This window comes from Mastigoproctus giganteus, chromosome 5 (assembly GCF_048544385.1).
Source record: "Mastigoproctus giganteus isolate SK-2022 chromosome 5, ASM4854438v1, whole genome shotgun sequence".
Taxonomy (NCBI): domain Eukaryota; kingdom Metazoa; phylum Arthropoda; class Arachnida; order Uropygi; family Thelyphonidae; genus Mastigoproctus; species Mastigoproctus giganteus.
In genome coordinates this window covers 141,980,058-141,998,695 of record NC_143579.1, presented here as the reverse complement: position 1 = coordinate 141,998,695, position 18,638 = coordinate 141,980,058, and the positions used below count along the sequence as shown (strand labels likewise).

The 18,638-nt window shown below is 38.5% G+C and overlaps 1 protein-coding gene across 1 annotated transcript in view; it reads left to right on the top strand.

Moving 5' to 3' along the window:
* LOC150085739 (kinesin-like protein KIF20A) overlaps nt 1-18,638 on the top strand; it is a 1,052,004-nt gene that overhangs the window by 359,815 nt on the left and 673,551 nt on the right. Inside the window, exon 9 of the mRNA XM_090374670.1 lies at nt 13,186-13,348. Within this exon, the coding sequence (XP_090230796.1) occupies nt 13,186-13,348 (163 nt within the window). The remainder of the gene's footprint in view (nt 1-13,185; nt 13,349-18,638) is intronic.

Below are 18,638 nucleotides of genomic sequence, written 5' to 3'. Positions count from 1 at the left end.
ACCCTGAGGAACTCCACTAATATCATTAGTCCACGTTGAGCAGTGTCCATTGATTACCACTCTCTGTCTTCTGTCTCTCAACCATCTCCTTATCCATAGCAGCAATTTGCCTCCAATGCCACACTGCTCCAATTTGTGCAGCAGTCTTCCATGTGCAGCAGTATCAAAAGCCTTTGACTGGATGCAGGGAATAACTTTGATATTATATATTTGGATCTTTTTAGCATTAGCATTAGTAGAGGCATTTGATGCAAGAAAGCAAGCCTATGCAGCATCAGCCAAAAAAAAAAAAAAACCCACTTCCACTTCACCCCTCTGTTCGTTCAAAATACCTGTCCAGCTGAGCCTTAAACTTATTTAGGCTATCAACCTCCACCACAAGGGATGGAAGTCTGTTCCACCAACCAACCACCCGCTGGCTAAAGGCAAATTTCTGCACGTCTATCCTACATCTGTCTTTCCTCAATTTGAATTTATGCCCTCTCAGGTGATTTTTCTGAGCTAGAGGAAGAATCCCATCATCATTGGGCATGTATAAAGCCTTGAATGGTTTAAGCATGCTCAATGCTGATGAGATTCTTCCTCTAGCTCAGAAAAATCACCTGAGAGGGCATAAATTCAAGTTGAGGAAAGACAGATGTAGTATAGATGTGTGGAAATTTGCCTTTAGCCAGCGGGTGGTTGGTTGGTGGAACAGACTTCCATCCCTTGTGGTGGAGGTTGATAGCCTAAATAAGTTTAAGGCTCAGCTGGACAGGTATTTTGAACGAACAGAGGGGTGAAGTGGAAGTGGGTTTTTTTTTTTTTTTGGCTGATGCTGCATAAGCTTGCTTTCTTGCATCAAATGCCTCTGCTAATGCTAATGCTAAAAAGATCCAAATATATAATGTCAAAGTTATTCCCTGCATCCAGTTCTTTTGTAACTACATCATAGTATCCAATCAAATTGGTCAGGCAAGACCTGCCCTTAACAAAACCATGCTGCGTCTGAGCTATAACTGAATTCTTGTCTAGATGATCCTGCAGTGCTTCTTTAACCAGTGCCTCCATTAATTTACCTGGAACAGAAGTTAAACTAACAGGTCTATAATTACTTGTGTCAGCCTTTGATCCTCCTTTGTGAATTGTGGTTACAGTTGCACTTCTCCAGTCTATGGGTACCTGCCCTGAGTCCAAAGAAGCTCTCATAATTATGGCTAGGGGTTTGCTTACTTCCTTTGCTGCCTCCTTTAATATAACTGGATAGATCCCATCCACCCCAGGTGCTTTTTTTTATGTTTATCCTCAACAATCTCTCCTCCACTTTCCTCTCAGTTATTACAAAATCATCCAGCTCATTGCCAATGTTTACTTTACCTACATCATTCTCCTTCCTGTAAAACTCCTCATGTGTGAATGTCGATGCAAAATATTCATTCAGTTTGTTAGCTACCTGAGCAGGATCATCAACAGTTGACCCATCGATATCAAGTGGACCAATTTGATTCATCCCCTTCCTTCTAGAGTTTACATAAGTAAAGAACTCTTTGCTGTTTTTCTTTGCATCCCTTGCCAAAGATTTTTCGTAGTCTGCCTTTGCCTGCCTAATCTCCTTTGTGACTTGGTTACAGACCAACTTTTATCTATCATAGGCTTCCATGTCACCCATTAATTTGTATGTATCCCATGCATTTTTCTTCTCTGCCACATGTCTCATTAGTTCATCTGACAACCATTTAGGCCTAAACCTTGAACAATATTTCTTAGTTGGTATGTAAAACCTGGTAGCCTCCAAGATTAGTTCCTTGAATGCTTCCCATTTTGAGTTTGCTGTTGGTAACATCATCAGTTGGTCCCACTGTATAGAATTTAAATACTGTCTCAGACCATCACAGTCACCTTTACGAAAACAAAAACCCTTCCCTTTACCTCTGATGGTAGTTACCTCCTTAAGTAAATCCCACTTCAACATACTGTGATCACTGCCACCTAGTGGTTCATTTATCTGCAGATTCATAATGCATGAAGAATCACTACTGATAATCAGATCAAGAGTATAGCTCCCTCTTGTTGCCTCACGAACATGCTGATGTAGAAAGCAATCATCCAATAAATCCACAAAAGCCTTGCTAGTGTGCGAGTGACCAATCCACAAATTCCAGTCAATATCTGGGAAATTAAAATCCCCCATTATAAGACTCTCTGATTTACTGGCCCACTCTATTTCCCTGTACAATATCTTATTATACTCATCAGAGTCATTAGGCGTATAGCACACTCCTACTCTCAATTTTGATTTCCCTATGCTTATGTCACACCAAACTGACTCGACACTGCCCTGTCCATCGATGTCAACTGGCTTCACTTCCTTGGACTTTGTGTTCGTTAACTAATAGCATAACCCCTCCTGTTCTGTCTATCCTTTCTATACACATTGTATTCCCCAAATTCCAGTTCCGCATTCCTTATATCTGTGTGACATCACGTCTCTGATATCCCAACAATATTGCCTTTGATATTTTGAGCCATATCTCAAATTCATCAAATTTATTTACCAAACTCCTAGCATTGGTGTACACGCAGGTATACATGCACCTGTTTCTATTCTTAGCTTCCCTAACACAACCCATGTGTTTACTTGTACCGCAATGACTCCCAGCAGTCTCTGAAATATCCTGCATCTGCAAGAATACCATAAATACTACAAGAATACAATAAAAACAACTGCAAAATACCAATAAATATCAATGACTTTAAAAACTCCTAACATAATGGGACACAGATCCCATAAATATCAAAAACATACACAATACACTATTCTCTATTAAAATAAGTAAGCTTAAAGCACTTAGCAAAATATACCAAACACAAAAAACCCTCAACTTGAATATACAGTCTGTCCTCGTATAGCACGATAGTTGCGTTCCTAGAAATTCTCGTGCAATGCAAAATCGTGCAATATAAACAACAGGCCCTATGGGAAAAGTAGGGTTAGGGGCCGACCACCCAAGATTGAACACACATTTGGAACCAAAACATTACCAAACACAATAAATAATCGGGTAATTTTAATCGTTATAAAATACTTACGTATTTTATAACGATTAAAATACGTAATAAAAATAATATTATATTATAATAAAGTATTTTTAGTATTTTTTAATACTAAAAAAGTATTTTTACGAATAAAATACGTATTTTATTCGTAAAAAATTTATTATATTAAATAAAATAGTCGTAATAAAATACTCACGTATTTTATAATACGTAAGTATAAATTATAATACGTAAGTCGTAATAAAATATTGCTAATGCTTTTGCTTCTATCGTAAGCAAACTTGTTTTTTGTTTGATTTTCTATCCAAAGAGATGACAGCCGTTCCATCTTTTCCAATTCTTTGTGTCTTAATCTAATGGATTTTAATTACACTTTGAGTTGTTCATGCTATAAAAATTATTTTCTCTGCATTCTTTGTAATTCTCGGCGTTGCCTCATTTAGGTCTGTAGCACGTGCAATATCACATGGCCTTTCATTTCGCTCAAAGCGTTTCACAATTTCATATTTTTTCTCTATCGACAGAAGCGGACTGGCCATAAGCCTTACGGGGGAAACCACGGTGGGCCGGAGGCCGGTGTGATTTTGGCCATAAACTGTGGTATGAGGCCACTATAAATTTTCCCGGTTAAGAATTTTTGACCCAGTCCGCCTGTTTATCGATATTGCTTCTTTTTCTCTCTGAATCTGCAGTGTCTTCGCCAGGACGCTTCCTTTTCACACCTTTTAAGTATTTTACTCATTTTTAGGGAATAAAGCACAATTACAAAACGAGGAGGCAGGCTTGATGCACATAAACAAAGCTGCGCGCGTGTAGCAACTGAATAAACAACACCGTAAAGCCCGAGATACACTATTAATTAACACCTCGCATTTTACTAAAGCACATTTTTGGAGGTTACTACCATAAAACAATAAAAACAATTTCCAGTTGCGTTTCTGCTAGTGGAACTTGTTATAAACTGGAGTAAACTCGATCTAATTGCATTTGCGATTATACCGACAGCTGGAATTGTGTTGGTTTTTACGTTATTATGGTGAAATGTGTTTTCCCTTCACTGATATAAAACACATAAATACATTTTCAGACTCTTCTTCATTGCTATCGTGTTGTGTTCAGTTGGGGTGATTCCGCGTTCGACTGCCATTTCTTGTAAACACAAAGGCGAATCGTGTATAAGCGAATTCGGTTCGTGTTATATAAGATAACGTTCCCCTATTTATGAATCGTGTATGATCGAATTCGTGTAATGCAAACACGTGTTATACGAGGACCGACTGTACTTGAAGACATATTTAAATTCAGAATAGGCATAAAATTCAACGAACACACTAAAAAGAGTACTGCATAATAAAATACCAAAACCGTTTAGTAAAGGTGAGGAGGCACATCGATGACTGGAGGCCTGAGGACAGACCAGGCACACACTCAGTCGCTCTCTCTCACATGCACCCAGTCGCTTTCAAGCATCTGTTGTGTGTGGTGTATAAATTAAAATTCTACTGAAATACGCATAAAATGTTTAGTAAAAGGAAAATGCCTTCATCTACATATATGCCAGCTAAGAAGTCAAGGAAAACTATTGATTTAGAGTGTAAAATGAAAATTATCCAGCAGTATGAAGGCGGAAAGAAAGTGGATACGATAGCAAGTCACTTGAAGTTATCACATTCCAATGTATCGATGATACTTAAGGACAAAGAAAGAATTCGGGAAGCTGTGAAAGGTTCTGCACCTGTTAAGTCTACAATTTTAACCAAACAAAGACAGGAACCCATCCATTAAATGGAGAAATTGTTGTTTATGTGGATGGAAGATTTAATACAAAAAAATACACTCATGAGCCTTCACACAGTGCAAGCAAAGGCTAGAAGTTTGTTTCAGAGTTTAAAATCACGTGCTGGAGACGATTACGCAGAAGATTTTCAGGCTAGTACTGGGTGGTTTAAGAGTTTTAAAAAAAGATTTGCTTTGCATAATGTCTCTCTAAATAAACATATCCTACCTGAACCCAAGAACATGACCCTGACGATGCACAATCCAGCACAAGCAAAGATTAAAAATTGATTTTCTAAATTTCATTTGTATTAATTTTTACATTAATTTTAGATTGTATTTTTGTGTTTACAGTACATTATGTATAGTATTATTTTTCACATTATGTGCAATATAATTATAGATTGTAGTTTTGTTTTTTTATAAACAGTATGAATAATAAACCAATTAAAATGTAGAGAATGTTTGACTTTAACCTCATAGAGAGAGAGATAGCCTAGGCGTAGAAACGAAGGTATGTACAGTATCGCTAAGTAAAAGATAAAAACATTACTGTATTTAAAATGAAAAATAAAAGATGATAAAAATTTAAAAGATTATAAAAATAAATTATAAAGATGATAAAAAGATTAGAAAGGAAAAAATACTGTTAATAAATATATGGCCGACATACGACCAGATAGACTTACGACCTGTCAGTCAGAACAGAAGTTGGTCGTAAGTCGACCGACTTCTGTTCCGACAAACTGTATATATATATTTTTATTTTTTTTTCCCACTCGCTCATTCATCTCTTTCTTTCACACCAGGGGTGATGCAATGGTGTGCAATGTAATTTAAATACTAATGCTTAATAATTAAGCTAAATAAGAAAGAATATAAAAGTATAAAACTAGGGTTAGTGTGAACTTAACTGTAGCATTTATGGTTTGTGTTCTTTTTCTCACACACTTACCCTCATTCATTCTTCTGGCTTTCATTTCATTCTTGCCTTCTGCACTGCATTCTCTGGGCACCTCAACTTACTATTATTCTTCAGTTGTGGTTGCAGACCTAGCCGAAAGGTTTTTTAGGCCAGGGGAGAATGCAATCATATTGTTGTTAGTAAAAAGGTTTGTTAGTATATATAAAGTAGTGCAAGTTATTATTAACTTTGTATTCTTTCACCCAATTACAGCCGACCGGGCTAGCCGAGTGGGTAAAGTACCTGCCCGGCAACCCAAAGGTCGCGGGTTCGATTCCCGCCTCGGGCTTGGATCAAAGTACTGCAAAAACTTGGGAGGTGCAATATGGCCACAGAAGCCGATGCGCCAACAACTACCAAATCAAAAAAAAAAAAAAAAAAAAAAAAAAAAACCCAATTACATTTTCTCTTCCACTCATTCCCATTCACTGTAACACTCAATCACTCTCTTTCCCTCATGCTGGGTCCATCTTACTTTCACCAAAACTAACATTTATGCCTTTTATCATAATTCCTAATTCACTCTTTTACTCTCTGACCAGCCTGTTCATTCTGTCTTTCATTCTTCTTTCATTCTACATTGCATCCCCTTGCTATCAGCTTACTGATATTTTACAGCTAGTCTGCTTCCCCACGAGTATTTATTTGGTGTGGGGTCCCAGGTTCCTACTTGTGGCAGGGTAGTCCTAGGGAGGTACCCAGGTCAATCCGGTTTTGTCATGTCAGGGCGCAGAATACTGCTGTCCTGACAGTTATTATGTCATCGTCTGGGCGTGTTTGGAGATGTGGGTGATTTTAATTATTGATTATTACTTAATTGCTGGGGGCAACTGAATTTCCATTCTTTGGATAGTTCTGTGCATTTTGAATATTTTCTGTGTGAAGGTTGTAAAGGCTTTATAATTTTCCTCTTCTGTAATGAAGATGTTCTTCACCCCTTGGAAGGGGGGCCGATCTGTGCTATTATCTGTGTTCTGGGAATGATGTCATAAATTATACATTTATATAGAATGTGTGCCCAGTCTTTGCTCTTGCCACAGGTAATACAGTGAGGTAACTTTCCTTGGTGATTTTAACATTCACAACTCCAGCTGGCTTCCGTTTTCTAGTCACACCGACCCAGCAGGTCGAGATGCTGAGGCTTTTGCAATTACTAATGACCTAGCACAGATTGTTCATTTACCTACAAGAATACCAGACAATCCTAATCATACAGCCAATACGCTTGATCTTTTTCTCACAAACAACCCTTCTAAGTACAAGGTTGAAGTGAGAGGTCCTTTAGGCACTTCAGATCACAACTTGGTGATTGTCTCTTCTCCAATGGAACCTTTATCTCATGCCTATTCCCAACCTCGTATTGTTTGGCATTACAAGAATGCAAAATGGGATGACCTGCGAGACTTCTTTTCTTCTTTTCCTTGGTCTGATTACTGTTTCAAAACTTCTGATGTCAACGTTTGCTCAGATCGTGTCAGTGAAATTATTCTTGCAGGAATGGAATCCTTTATCCCACACTCCACTTTAAAATCTCGTCCTTTATCTAAACCTTGGTTTTCCAATAAATGTGCTAAGACTGTCCAAGAGAAGAACGTTGCATATCGTAATTGGCTTGTTTCTAATTCTTCAGTTTCATTTTCTGCCTACACCAAAGCTCGCAACAATTGTAAAGCAGTTATTAATCAGTCCAAACTAGAGTTTGAACAGGCTAAGAGTAGAAAAGTTGCTTCTTGCCCTAATGGTAGCCGAGCATTCTGGTCTCTTGCCAAAGCTATTGGCCGCAACTTTTGCCCATCTCTGCTCCCACCTCTGTCCAAACCAGATGGTTCTGTTGTCACTTCAGCCAAGGATAAAGCTGACCTGCTAGCATCCCATTTTTCTTCGAGCTCATGTATTAATGATCTTGGTAAAACACCTCCCACCATTCCTAACACGCTCCATTCAATGCCTCCTGTGGTCTTCCGTCAAAAGGATATCAGAAGGATTTTGATGAATCTTGATGCTAAGAAAGCTCCAGGTCCTGATGGTATTTCTCCACTTGTTCTCAAAACCTGTGCTCCTGAACTTACTTCTATTCTTTGCCGCCTTTTTTCACTTTCTTATTCCAAAGGTGTTTTTCCTTCTGCTTGGAAATTTGCTCATATCCAGCCAGTTCCTAAAAAGGGTGACAAATCCCTCCCATCCAATTATCGTCCCATTGCAATTACTTCTACTCTTTCTAAAGTAATGGAGAAATCAATTAACCGCCAACTCTTAAACTACCTAGAAACCTTCCGTCTGATCAACGATCGCCAGTATGGATTCCGTCAGTGTCGATCCACTGGTGATATTCTGGCTTATGTTACCCATTTATGGACTAATTCAATGGAAAGGTTCGGTGAAACACAAGTAATTGCTCTTGACATCTCAAAGGCTTTTGATCGTGTTTGGCATAAAGGTCTTCTAAACAAGCTTCCATCTTATGGTTTGCCAACTGTTTTTAGTAATTGGTTATCCAGTTTTCTCTCTGATCGCTCACTGAGGGTGATGGTAGATGGCTCTCTGTCTTCTAACTTCTCCACTAATGCCGGTGTCCCCCAAGGTTCAGTTCTTTCCCCCACTCTTTTCCTCTTGTATATCAATGACCTTCTTCCATTGACTGGAAATCCTATCCATAGTTTTGCCGATGATAGCACATTGCATTCAACTTTCCATTTTGAAAAACCTTGTCCAGCTCAATCAGCTTCAAGTTCTCGAAAATCTGCTGCCAATTCTTTAAATGCCGATCTTCAGGTAATTCTCCAGTGGGGCAAAGACAACTTAGTTGATTTCAACCCTTCTAAAACTCAATCTTGTCTTATATCTCGCAAAAAGGATTCTTCTGCTCCTATGCTTATCTTTAGTGACACTCTGATTTCTAGGCAAAATGATATATCTCTTTTGGGGATTACCCTGACTTCTAATCTCTCTTGGCACAAGCACATTACAAATATTGCTTCCTCTGCATCTAAAAAACTTGGTTTTCTCTTTCGCTCTCGGCGTTACTTTTCTCCCAAACAGCTGCTCACTCTGTATATATCGCAAATCCGCCCTGCCATGGAATATTGTTCCCACATCTGGGGTGGTGCCCCCAAAACCTCTCTCAGGCTTCTTGATTCCATTCAGAAGAGGGCAGTTCGGTTAATTAATGATTCATCTCTAACAGAGTCTCTCCACTCGCTTTCTCATAGACGCACTGTTTCTGCTGCATGCCTCTTCTACAGATACTTCCATGGGCACTGTTCTTCTGAATTGTCTGCCTGTTCTTCCCCTGGCAGCCTGTATGCATGGCTCAGAAAACTTCATATCTGACAGCACAATTACTCCCAGGTCTTTTTCAATTTCTGCCACCTTAAGTGTAGTACCACACAGTTGGTACATTTCTCTGGGGTTACTTCTACCCATGTGCAGTGCTTTGCATTTGTCAAGGTTAAACTTCAGTAGCCACTTCTTAGCCCATCTGACCAAATTATCTAGATCCTGTTCCAGTAGCACACTGCCATTACTGTCATTAAAACTCTGCCAACCTTTGTATCATCTGCAAACTTCAACATTAAGCCAGATACACCTTCATCAATACAATTGATAAATATACAAAACAACAGTGGACCTACACCGAACCCTGTGGGACTCCACTAATAACATTAGTCCACGAAGAGCAGCACCCATTGATTACCACCCTCTGTCTTCTCCCACTTAACGATCCTTTTATCCATTGTAGCAACTTACCCTTAATAACATTCTGCTCCAATTTGTACAGTAGTCTTCCATGCGCAACAGTGTCAAAAGCATTCCTGAAATCCAAATATATGATATCAAAATTATTTTTTGCATCCAGTTCCTTTGTAACCACATCATAATATCCTATCAAATTTGTCAGACAAGACTTTCCCTTAACAAACCCATGCTGTGTCTGAATTATTGCTGCAGTCTTGTCCGGATGATCCTGCAATGCATCTTTAACCAGTGACTCCATTATTTTACCCAGAACAGAAGTTAAACTAACTGGTCTGTAATTACTCGTGTCACCCTTAGATCCCCCTTTGTGAATTGGGGATACATTTGCACATCTCCAGCCATGGGGACTTCCCGTGAATCCAAGGATGCTCTCATAATTATGGCTAAGGGTTTGCTTAGTTGCTTTCCCGCCTCCTTTAATATAACTGGACAGATCCCATCCACCCCAGGTGCTTTTCTTATGTTTAACTTCAAAAATTTCTCCTCCACTTTGCTTTCAGTTATTAGAAAATCATTAAGTATCCTGCTACAATTTGATAACCTTCTGCCATTTTCAAACCTTAATAATTCGTCATGTGTGAATGTAGATGGAAAATACTCATTCAATTTGTTTGCTATCTGAGCAGGATCATCAACAGTTGAACCATCAATGTTAAGTGGACCAATCAGATTCATCCCCTTCCTTTTAGAGTTTATATAAGTAAAGAAATCCTTGCTGTTTTTCTTAGCATCTTTTGCCAAGGATTTCTCTTAATCTGCCTTTGCCTGCCTTACCTCCTTTGTGACCTGATTACAGTCTAGCTTATACCTGCCATAGGCTTCTGAGTCGCTTGATAATTTATATGCATCCCATGCATTTTACTTCTCTGTTACGAGTCTCATTAGTTCATTAGATAACCATTTAGGCCTAAACCTTGAACAATATTTCTTAATAGGTATGAAACTTTTAGTAGCATCCACAATTAATTCCTTGAATGCTTCCCACTTAGAATTTACTGTTCGTTACATCGTCAGTTGATCCCACTGTACAGAATTTAAAAACTGTCAGAGACCACTGTACTCACCTTTACGGAAGCAAAAACCCTTTCCTTTACTCCTGATGGTAATTAAATCTTTTAGTAAATCCCACATCAGTACACTGTGATCACTGCCACCTAGTGGTTCCTTTATCTGCAAATTCTTAATACACGAATGATCACTGCTGATAACCAGATCAAGAGTATTACTTTCTCTGGTTGCCTCTCGAACATGCTGCTGCAGAAAACAATCATCCAATAAATCCACAAAATCTGACTAGTGTGTGAGTGACCAACCCACAAGTTCCAGTCAATATCTGGGAAGTTAAAATCCCCCATTATAAGACATTCTGATTTACTAGCCCACTCTCTTTCTCTGTACAATTGTTCATTGTACTCATTCGAGTCATTAGGCCTATAACACACTCCTACTCTTATTTTTGCTTCCGCAGTGCTTATGTCACACCAAACTGACTCAACAGTGCACTGTTCATCTAAATCAACTGGATGCACTTCTTTTGATTTTGTTTTTCTTAATTAACAGCATAACACCTCCTCCCTTTCTATCTTTCTGTACACATTGTACTCCCCAAATTCCAGTACAGCATTCCTTATATCTGTGTGACACCACGTCTCTGCTATCCCCACAGTATCCGCCTTTGATGTCTTGACCAACACTTCAAATTCATCAAATTTATTTACTATACTTCTAGCATTGGTATACATGCAAGCATACATGCTCCTACTCCTATTTTTAGTTATCCTAACACATCCCATATACCCACCTATTTCAGGATGACTGCTATCCATCCCTGAAACCCCCAACACCCCACGCTCCAGGTCGCTACTTATTCTAATAGAAGTTATGCAAGAATCACCTTCACCTCTCCCTATGGCTACTGTTAAACTATTAGTCCTTGTGTCCCCCCAAGCTATCAGTTTTCCAACCGACCTAACACTGCCTCGATAGCATCAGCAAATATTCTTGCACCCTTTTTATTTAAGTGTATCCCATCCCTATAGAAGCAGTCTATTCTGTTAACAAGTACAGCCCAGGCGGAAAAAAATTCTACCCCTTGAGCCTTGCATATTTTGAGCATGTGGATTTGTGCTCATTCCTGCAGCTGCAAGAGGGCAGCATTTGATCTTCACTTGGTGAAGATCAAATGCTGGTACCTATCTTATGTCTAAAGATAGGCACCAAGTTCTTGGTGCCTGTCATTAGACATAAATCTCCGTGATTATACTTAATGCAGTAATTTTCTTCAATATCTCTTTGGAATTAGGGAAAAGAATAGGATAAAATCTTCTTGGTATTGTTATATATGTTACTTTTAAACCCTGATACCACCAGTTATTACTAGTAAATTAGAAGCTTGTAACAGCATTTGGGTTTTAAATCCAAAAATTGCGCGCGCACACACACACACACACACACACACACACACACACACACACACACACACACACACACACACGAGTTGAGTTGAAAAGTTTAACTAGTTTCGGTTACAAAAAAAATTTTTTTATTTTTAGTTTTAAAACTGTCGGGTCATACATTGTCATGGAGAAGAACTTTATTAAGGTTTTTGTCCAGTCAAACTCTACGAATGTGCATTTCTATTCACTTGCAGAACAACATTCACTCTAGTGCAAAATCATGATAATTGGCTGCCAAGCATTGCGAAGTGGGGGGGGGGAGAGGTACAGATAGATCTGGCGATCATTTGCTGTCCCAAAGATTCATGGGTAAGAGTCTTGTTCTAAAGTTTAACCTTCTCCTCTATTACATTTTATGGTGTTCTTGTGGTTTCTGCTAACTGAAATTCCTAAGGAACTAGTTTTTACTGAAAGGTACATGGTAAGAACCAGTATATTTTAAAAATGTCACTAAATATACTGGGATTACACTTTGGATTGGATTTGGCTTTCTACCAGCAGGTGCAGTGGTTTCTGGTTCTTACTAGTAAAAACTAGTTTTGTCGAATGCTGTCATAAGCGTCTAGTTTTTACGAGTAAGTATTTTTTTCCTTTTTTTCTTTCTCTGTTTATACTCCGGCAGAACAACCAAGTCAGTAGAGTTTACAATCAATCTTCAGTATAAATATTTATCGTATTTAGTAGTTACAGGCTTGAACTCCGGTGCACTCATGGAACGCGTGCTATGCACTCTCGCTCCTGACCTCTCGGCTACGTCCGTACTGGTAGTAATGCATTTTGGGTTTTAACTGTTATATATGTTCAGTTGGGACTATGATTTCAAAAGATATTAGTGATTCATGCTTATAACTGCAGATAGTGATATATCCTAGAATAGGGAGGGGGGTGATTGAAGTGGACTGAACGCTACTACAAAAGGTTTCCTTTAGTCAGTAAGCATTAATTATTGGAATGCTGCTTCTTCGGTAGTTGGGGCTGGTGGCTTGAGAAATTGAAAGCCATTTGTGTCTCTTTGTCCCCCGCACACACACACAGATTTGAGTTAGTCTAGTTTTATTGCATTATGTAGTTTATATAGTAGTACACAAGATTCTATTTATTTTTTTTAAAAAACAAATTTCTTTTTTAGCTGTATGACCATTAATGGTAACATTATTATTTCACAAGAAAAAAATGATCCTGTTGCTTTATTTATAGGAAGCAAAAAGTTGTGCCTTTTCGGGATTCAAAACTGACCCATCTTTTTCAAGGATTCTTTACTGGGAAAGGTTGTGCTACTCTCATTGTTAATGTTAGCCCATGTCCATCTACTTTTGATGAAACTTTAAATGTTATGAAGTTTTCTGCACTTGCAAAACAGGTAATATTTTTTATCCACATCTGACCATTAATAATGAGTAACTGATGATTGTATGAATTAATCTTTCCCCCTACACCCCTGCCACTTACTATATGAGTAACTATAGTGTCTGATGATAGTGGGGAACATAAAATCACTAATTTAACCCATAAATGGTGGCAGCTGTGGTACCTTACAGCTGCCACTTAAAATTAATGTTTATATGTTTGTTAGCTGTTAAAAATTGTTATTTTTAACAATTGTTAGAAATTGTTAGAAAACAATTTCTAACAATTGCTTCTAACAATTGTTAGAAATTGTTTTCCCAACTTTCCTACCTTACCTTCACCTATATCCCATGTTGGTTAACAATGTCACTGCTGTACCAGCTATTCTATGGATTTAAATGTATGCAAGTTGTATATACCAGGTAAGCTGAACTTTAATATCCATATTGGGTACTGATTCCCAGTTCCTTTGGAGGACCCCCTCCTGCCAGTTGCTACCTAGTGAAGACCTTCTGAAACTCTGTAGAGGACTTCTTAAATAAACTTTGTTTCTGCTTTATGTATGCTCCCCTTGGTGTTCGTTTTATTTTTTAACATTTTTGCCACACTGTTTTGCAAATCATTTCGTATGCTACATTGCCCACTCTCTTTGCTCGATTTTGTACTACTTGGAAAAATGGATCAAAGTTCTACATAGTAATAGCCATATGGTGAATGGAAGCTGCAGGCTTTTGCTGCACTGGACAGGGAGTGAGGGTTGAATCACGAGCAGATAAACTGTCAGCTTCAACTACCGGTTCTAGCAATCAATGACTTTCTGGCTAAAAGAAAGCTTCCTAGAATTCAGTTGAAATATCTTACCGTATACTTTTATGTATTCCCTGGAGTTCTGGAATTCTCTGTAACAGTGAAAATTTTTCCTTCATTTTACTAACCCCTCTCAGAGCCTTATAAAGCTCAATCAGGTCACTTCTGAAGTGTTTGGTTGCCAAGCTCTGTAGTCCACATCATCATCTTCATCAGCCATTTTCAATCTACTGCAGGACGAAGGCCTCTCCAGCAACTTTCCAGTTGCTTCTGTTTTGAGCACTGGCCATCCATTTACTACCCAAAAACTCATGAATTTCATCTATCCATCTCCGCCTTTGTCTTCCAGGTTTTTTCCTAGCTACTCTTGGGTACCATTCTGTTATTTTCTTAGTCCATCTGTCATCATGTCTTCGAGCTATGTGTCCTGCCCAAGACCATTTTAATTCTTTAGTTTTGATAAGAATGTCCTTTACTTGAGTTTGCTGCCTAATCCATGTATTTCTCTTCTTATCTAATAGTCTGATTCCCAATATAATTTGTTCCATTCTTCGCTGTGTACTTCTCAGCTTCTCTTCCATTCTTTTGGTGAGTGCCCAAGTTTCCCTTTCATAAGTCATGGTGACTTTCATAAGTCATTTCCCTTTCATAAGTCATGGTGACTTTCATAAGTCATTTCCCTTTCATAAGTCATTGGTTCATTATGTTTAAGACAAATTGGGATATTGCTCCTCAGTATGTGACTATATTTCCTGAAGCTATCTATCCAAAATTTATTCTTCTCTTGACTTCCAGCCATTTATCATTATTACAGCTAATAACTTGTCCCAAATAAGTATATGACTCCACCTTTTCAATTACTTCTCCTTCAATCATTATTTCCCTTTCCGTGGCATACTTGTTCATCATTACTTTTGTTTTAGCCATATTCATCTTTAGTCCAAAATCCTTACCAACTCTGCATAACTGATTAAGATTTTCCTCTAATTCTTTGGGATCATGGCTTATGACCACAATGTCATCTGCAAATCGTAGATGGTTTAGGTACTCTCCATTCACATTGACTCCTTTCTGCGACGATGGCTGGACCCCGTCCATCATCAGGCCCTACGTATTGCTACTGGAGCATATCGCACATCTCCTGTCCAGAGCTTATACGTCGAAGCAAACGAACCACCGTTATCACTTCGACGTAAGCAGTTGTCTTTAAAGTATGCTTTAAAATTGAAATCCCTGCCAGACCATCCTACGTGGCCCTTCGTTTTTGAACCACGATGGGAAAATTTATACAATACCCGTAAGACTGCCAATCGTCCTTTTGGTATTCGTTTCCAAGAGCTACTCAAAGAACTTAATATCAAGGTAGACAAGGTTGCCCAAACATCAAAGCAACCCTTTCCACCCTGGCATGCTCGTGTCCCGGCATGCGACTTGTCGCTTAGAAACTGGGGAAAGTTGGACACGCCATCATGTGTCTACCTGCAGCTTCATTCAGCTCACCGAACTGAATATTCCGACTTCGCGCCAGTCTACACAGACGGTTCGAAGTCGGAATCATATGTGGGATCTGCTGCTGTCTTCACAGACAGCACTATATCAGAGCAGATTCCCTCTGATTGCAGCATTTTTACTGCAGAGCTGCACGCTGTAGAGTTAGCCTTGGATCATATTAGTAAATGCCAATACCAACGGTTCATTTTATATTCCGACTCTCTTAGCATGTTACAGGCTTTAATATCTGTGAGGTATAATCCTCATCCAGTTCTGTCTAGCATTCAGCAGAAGATTCACGTTCTCCATGAACGCGAATATGACATCCGCTTCTGCTGGATTCCCAGCCACATTGGGATTAGGGGAAATGATTTGGCTGACGCCGCAGCCAAATCAGCACTTCCCAATAATAACCGCTGCCTGTTAGTCCCCTATACAGACTACAGGCAAACAGTACATCAAAAGGTACATTCCCAATGGCAGGATTCGTGGAATAGACAGACTGCGAATAAATTACATCGTATAAAGCCTGTTATTGAACCGTGGCAGTCTTGTCTGCGCAGGAATCGTAAGGAGGAAGTTGTTCTTGCCCGGACCCACATAGGACATAGTCATTTGACACATTCTTTTCTGCTGAGGGCTGATGACCCTCCTATGTGTGCGTCTTGTGGCACAATTATATCAATTAGACACCTTTTAATCGAATGTCCAGATTTTAGCAATATCCGTTCTAGCATTTTTAATCATCTGACTGAGCCGTATACACTCAGTCAGATTTTATCCGACAACGACAACGTGTCTGCTGTTTTTAGCTATTTCAAATTAATAAAAGTTTTTAATTGTGTATAAAAATTTACGTTATTGTTATGTATTTATTGGTTCACTTTTTATATCTTTGTTATTATACATATGGACATGGTGGCCTAACTACTTAGGTCACTGAATTTTTTAACCTTTTATATATGACCGGTATTTGGCGCATTATAGCCTCAGTTGCTGATGCGCCAATAAAACACAAACAAACAAACAAACAAACAAACAAACCTTTCTGCGACCAGTCTAATCTTCTGAAAGCTTCCTCAAGGGCAGCAGTAAACAGCTTCAGAGATATTGTGTCTCCCTGTCGAACTCCTTTCTCAATTTTAAATTTCCCACTGTCTTTGTCTAGTCTAATAAAGGAGGTAGCACTCTCATATATTTTCTTCAAAATCATAATATATGGGGGTATCTATGCCTTGTCTTTCCAGTGTCCGAAACATTGCCTTATGCTGTATAGAGTCAGACCTCAATGATACTGGTAAAAATCCTTGCACCACCTTTGTTCAAATGAATACCAACTCTACAAAAAGATTACTTCTACCTACAAGTGAGGACATGCTGATAAAAATTTTTCCCCCTAGATTTTTGCAGATTCTCTCAAGTTAATCCACAAGGCTTTCAGCATATAATCCCTCCTGTCATTTCTGAGCAGAATTGCAGATAGATCCACATTCTGATCTAACTTGCGTCATATTTTTAATAGTGCTATATTTATACAATAAATGGCCAGGTCTTGTTTTTTTTTTTATATTGTTAGTCTCTACATGAATAATATTTACTGTCTTCACTTCCCTTAAAATCTGCCAATCTGTTGTTAACATCATCAATTATTGCACTCTAAAAACTCGCCCTGGTTCTGGTGTACCTATCTTTATTATAAAAAAAATAGCTTTCCAATAAAACTAGACCACCTTCAAGAAGAGCAATATGCACTTTACTCTTCTTATTGTGACCTGAATCGGGGGTGCATCACTTGACAGGTCACGAGATACTCGAGGAACTCCCCGGTGAACTCTCAGTTACATTTGCTTCTAGGGCAATCGCTTGTTTCTTCAGTGAATCAAATTCTTCTCGTAATGCACCAAGCAATATTAAGGGTTGAGGAGCTTCCTGCTTTGGGTGCATCTCGCCCTCTGATGTTAATATAGATTCACAATCAGATAGCAAACTGAGCTCTGCTCCTGTTGTAATTTTGAAAAGAACTGATTACTATGTGGCAGTAAAAATATCTACACAGGAATCCATTCTTCTGAAGCTTTTGTTTGGTCCCAAGTTGGGAATGTAAAACTTTCTGCAACTGCTCAAGTACCTCTTCCTGCTGCTGCTGCTGCTGTTGCTTCTCCACTTTTTTCATCCTTAGATAAGTGAAAAATGTCTTAGCAGTTCCAAGAAAATTCACAAGTATATAACTCAGGAATTTAACAAGGTAACTAAGGCCACTATAAATTTTATTTCTGAAATGTGGTGTGAATTAGAAATTATTCTCAACAATCTCATAACTGAAAACGAAGTGTATGAGGCAAAAATTATTGAAATCTAAAAACTGTAAATGTTCTTGTTTCTTTCACAGCTGTAAAGTGATTATTTTGCCAACTGATAATTTAATTTTTGCAGACAAAGTAAGAACCATATTATCTTCTCTCTCACATGCAACTGATTTGGCTTTTCAATCTTTACTTCCTTCAACTGGCCAGTCTAATTTCACAGTCTAATCTCGATAATCTAAATATTAGATGGATTTCCTGCTGATGAGGCTAGTGATTACACATTTTTTGGGGGGCTGCTAAGAGAAACATTATTTATTGGTTTGAAATGGTTTTTCTCTAACTTTTCATTTAAACTTTGAAGTATAGTATTTATTTTTAATTTCCTGATTAATTTGGTGTATTTGTTCTATACTTGGTCCTTGTTATTGCTTAAAAACCAGTCTACCTCTGCAGGCATTGTGTTGTACATGTGACCTCTGCTTAGTGCAGTTACGTTCCAACTGACATCCACACATGGCAATTCCGTGTTTGGCGGAGTACTGTTATGGCTAGGTTCCAAAACTTTTTATGTAGGAAATTAAAACCATAATCTGTGTTACAAATGGTACAATTTATGGGGGTTTCAAAAATGAACGTCGAGACTAACTTACTCCATAATTTCTCTTCTCTTCTCATTCCATTGATTCAATTGAGTGACAA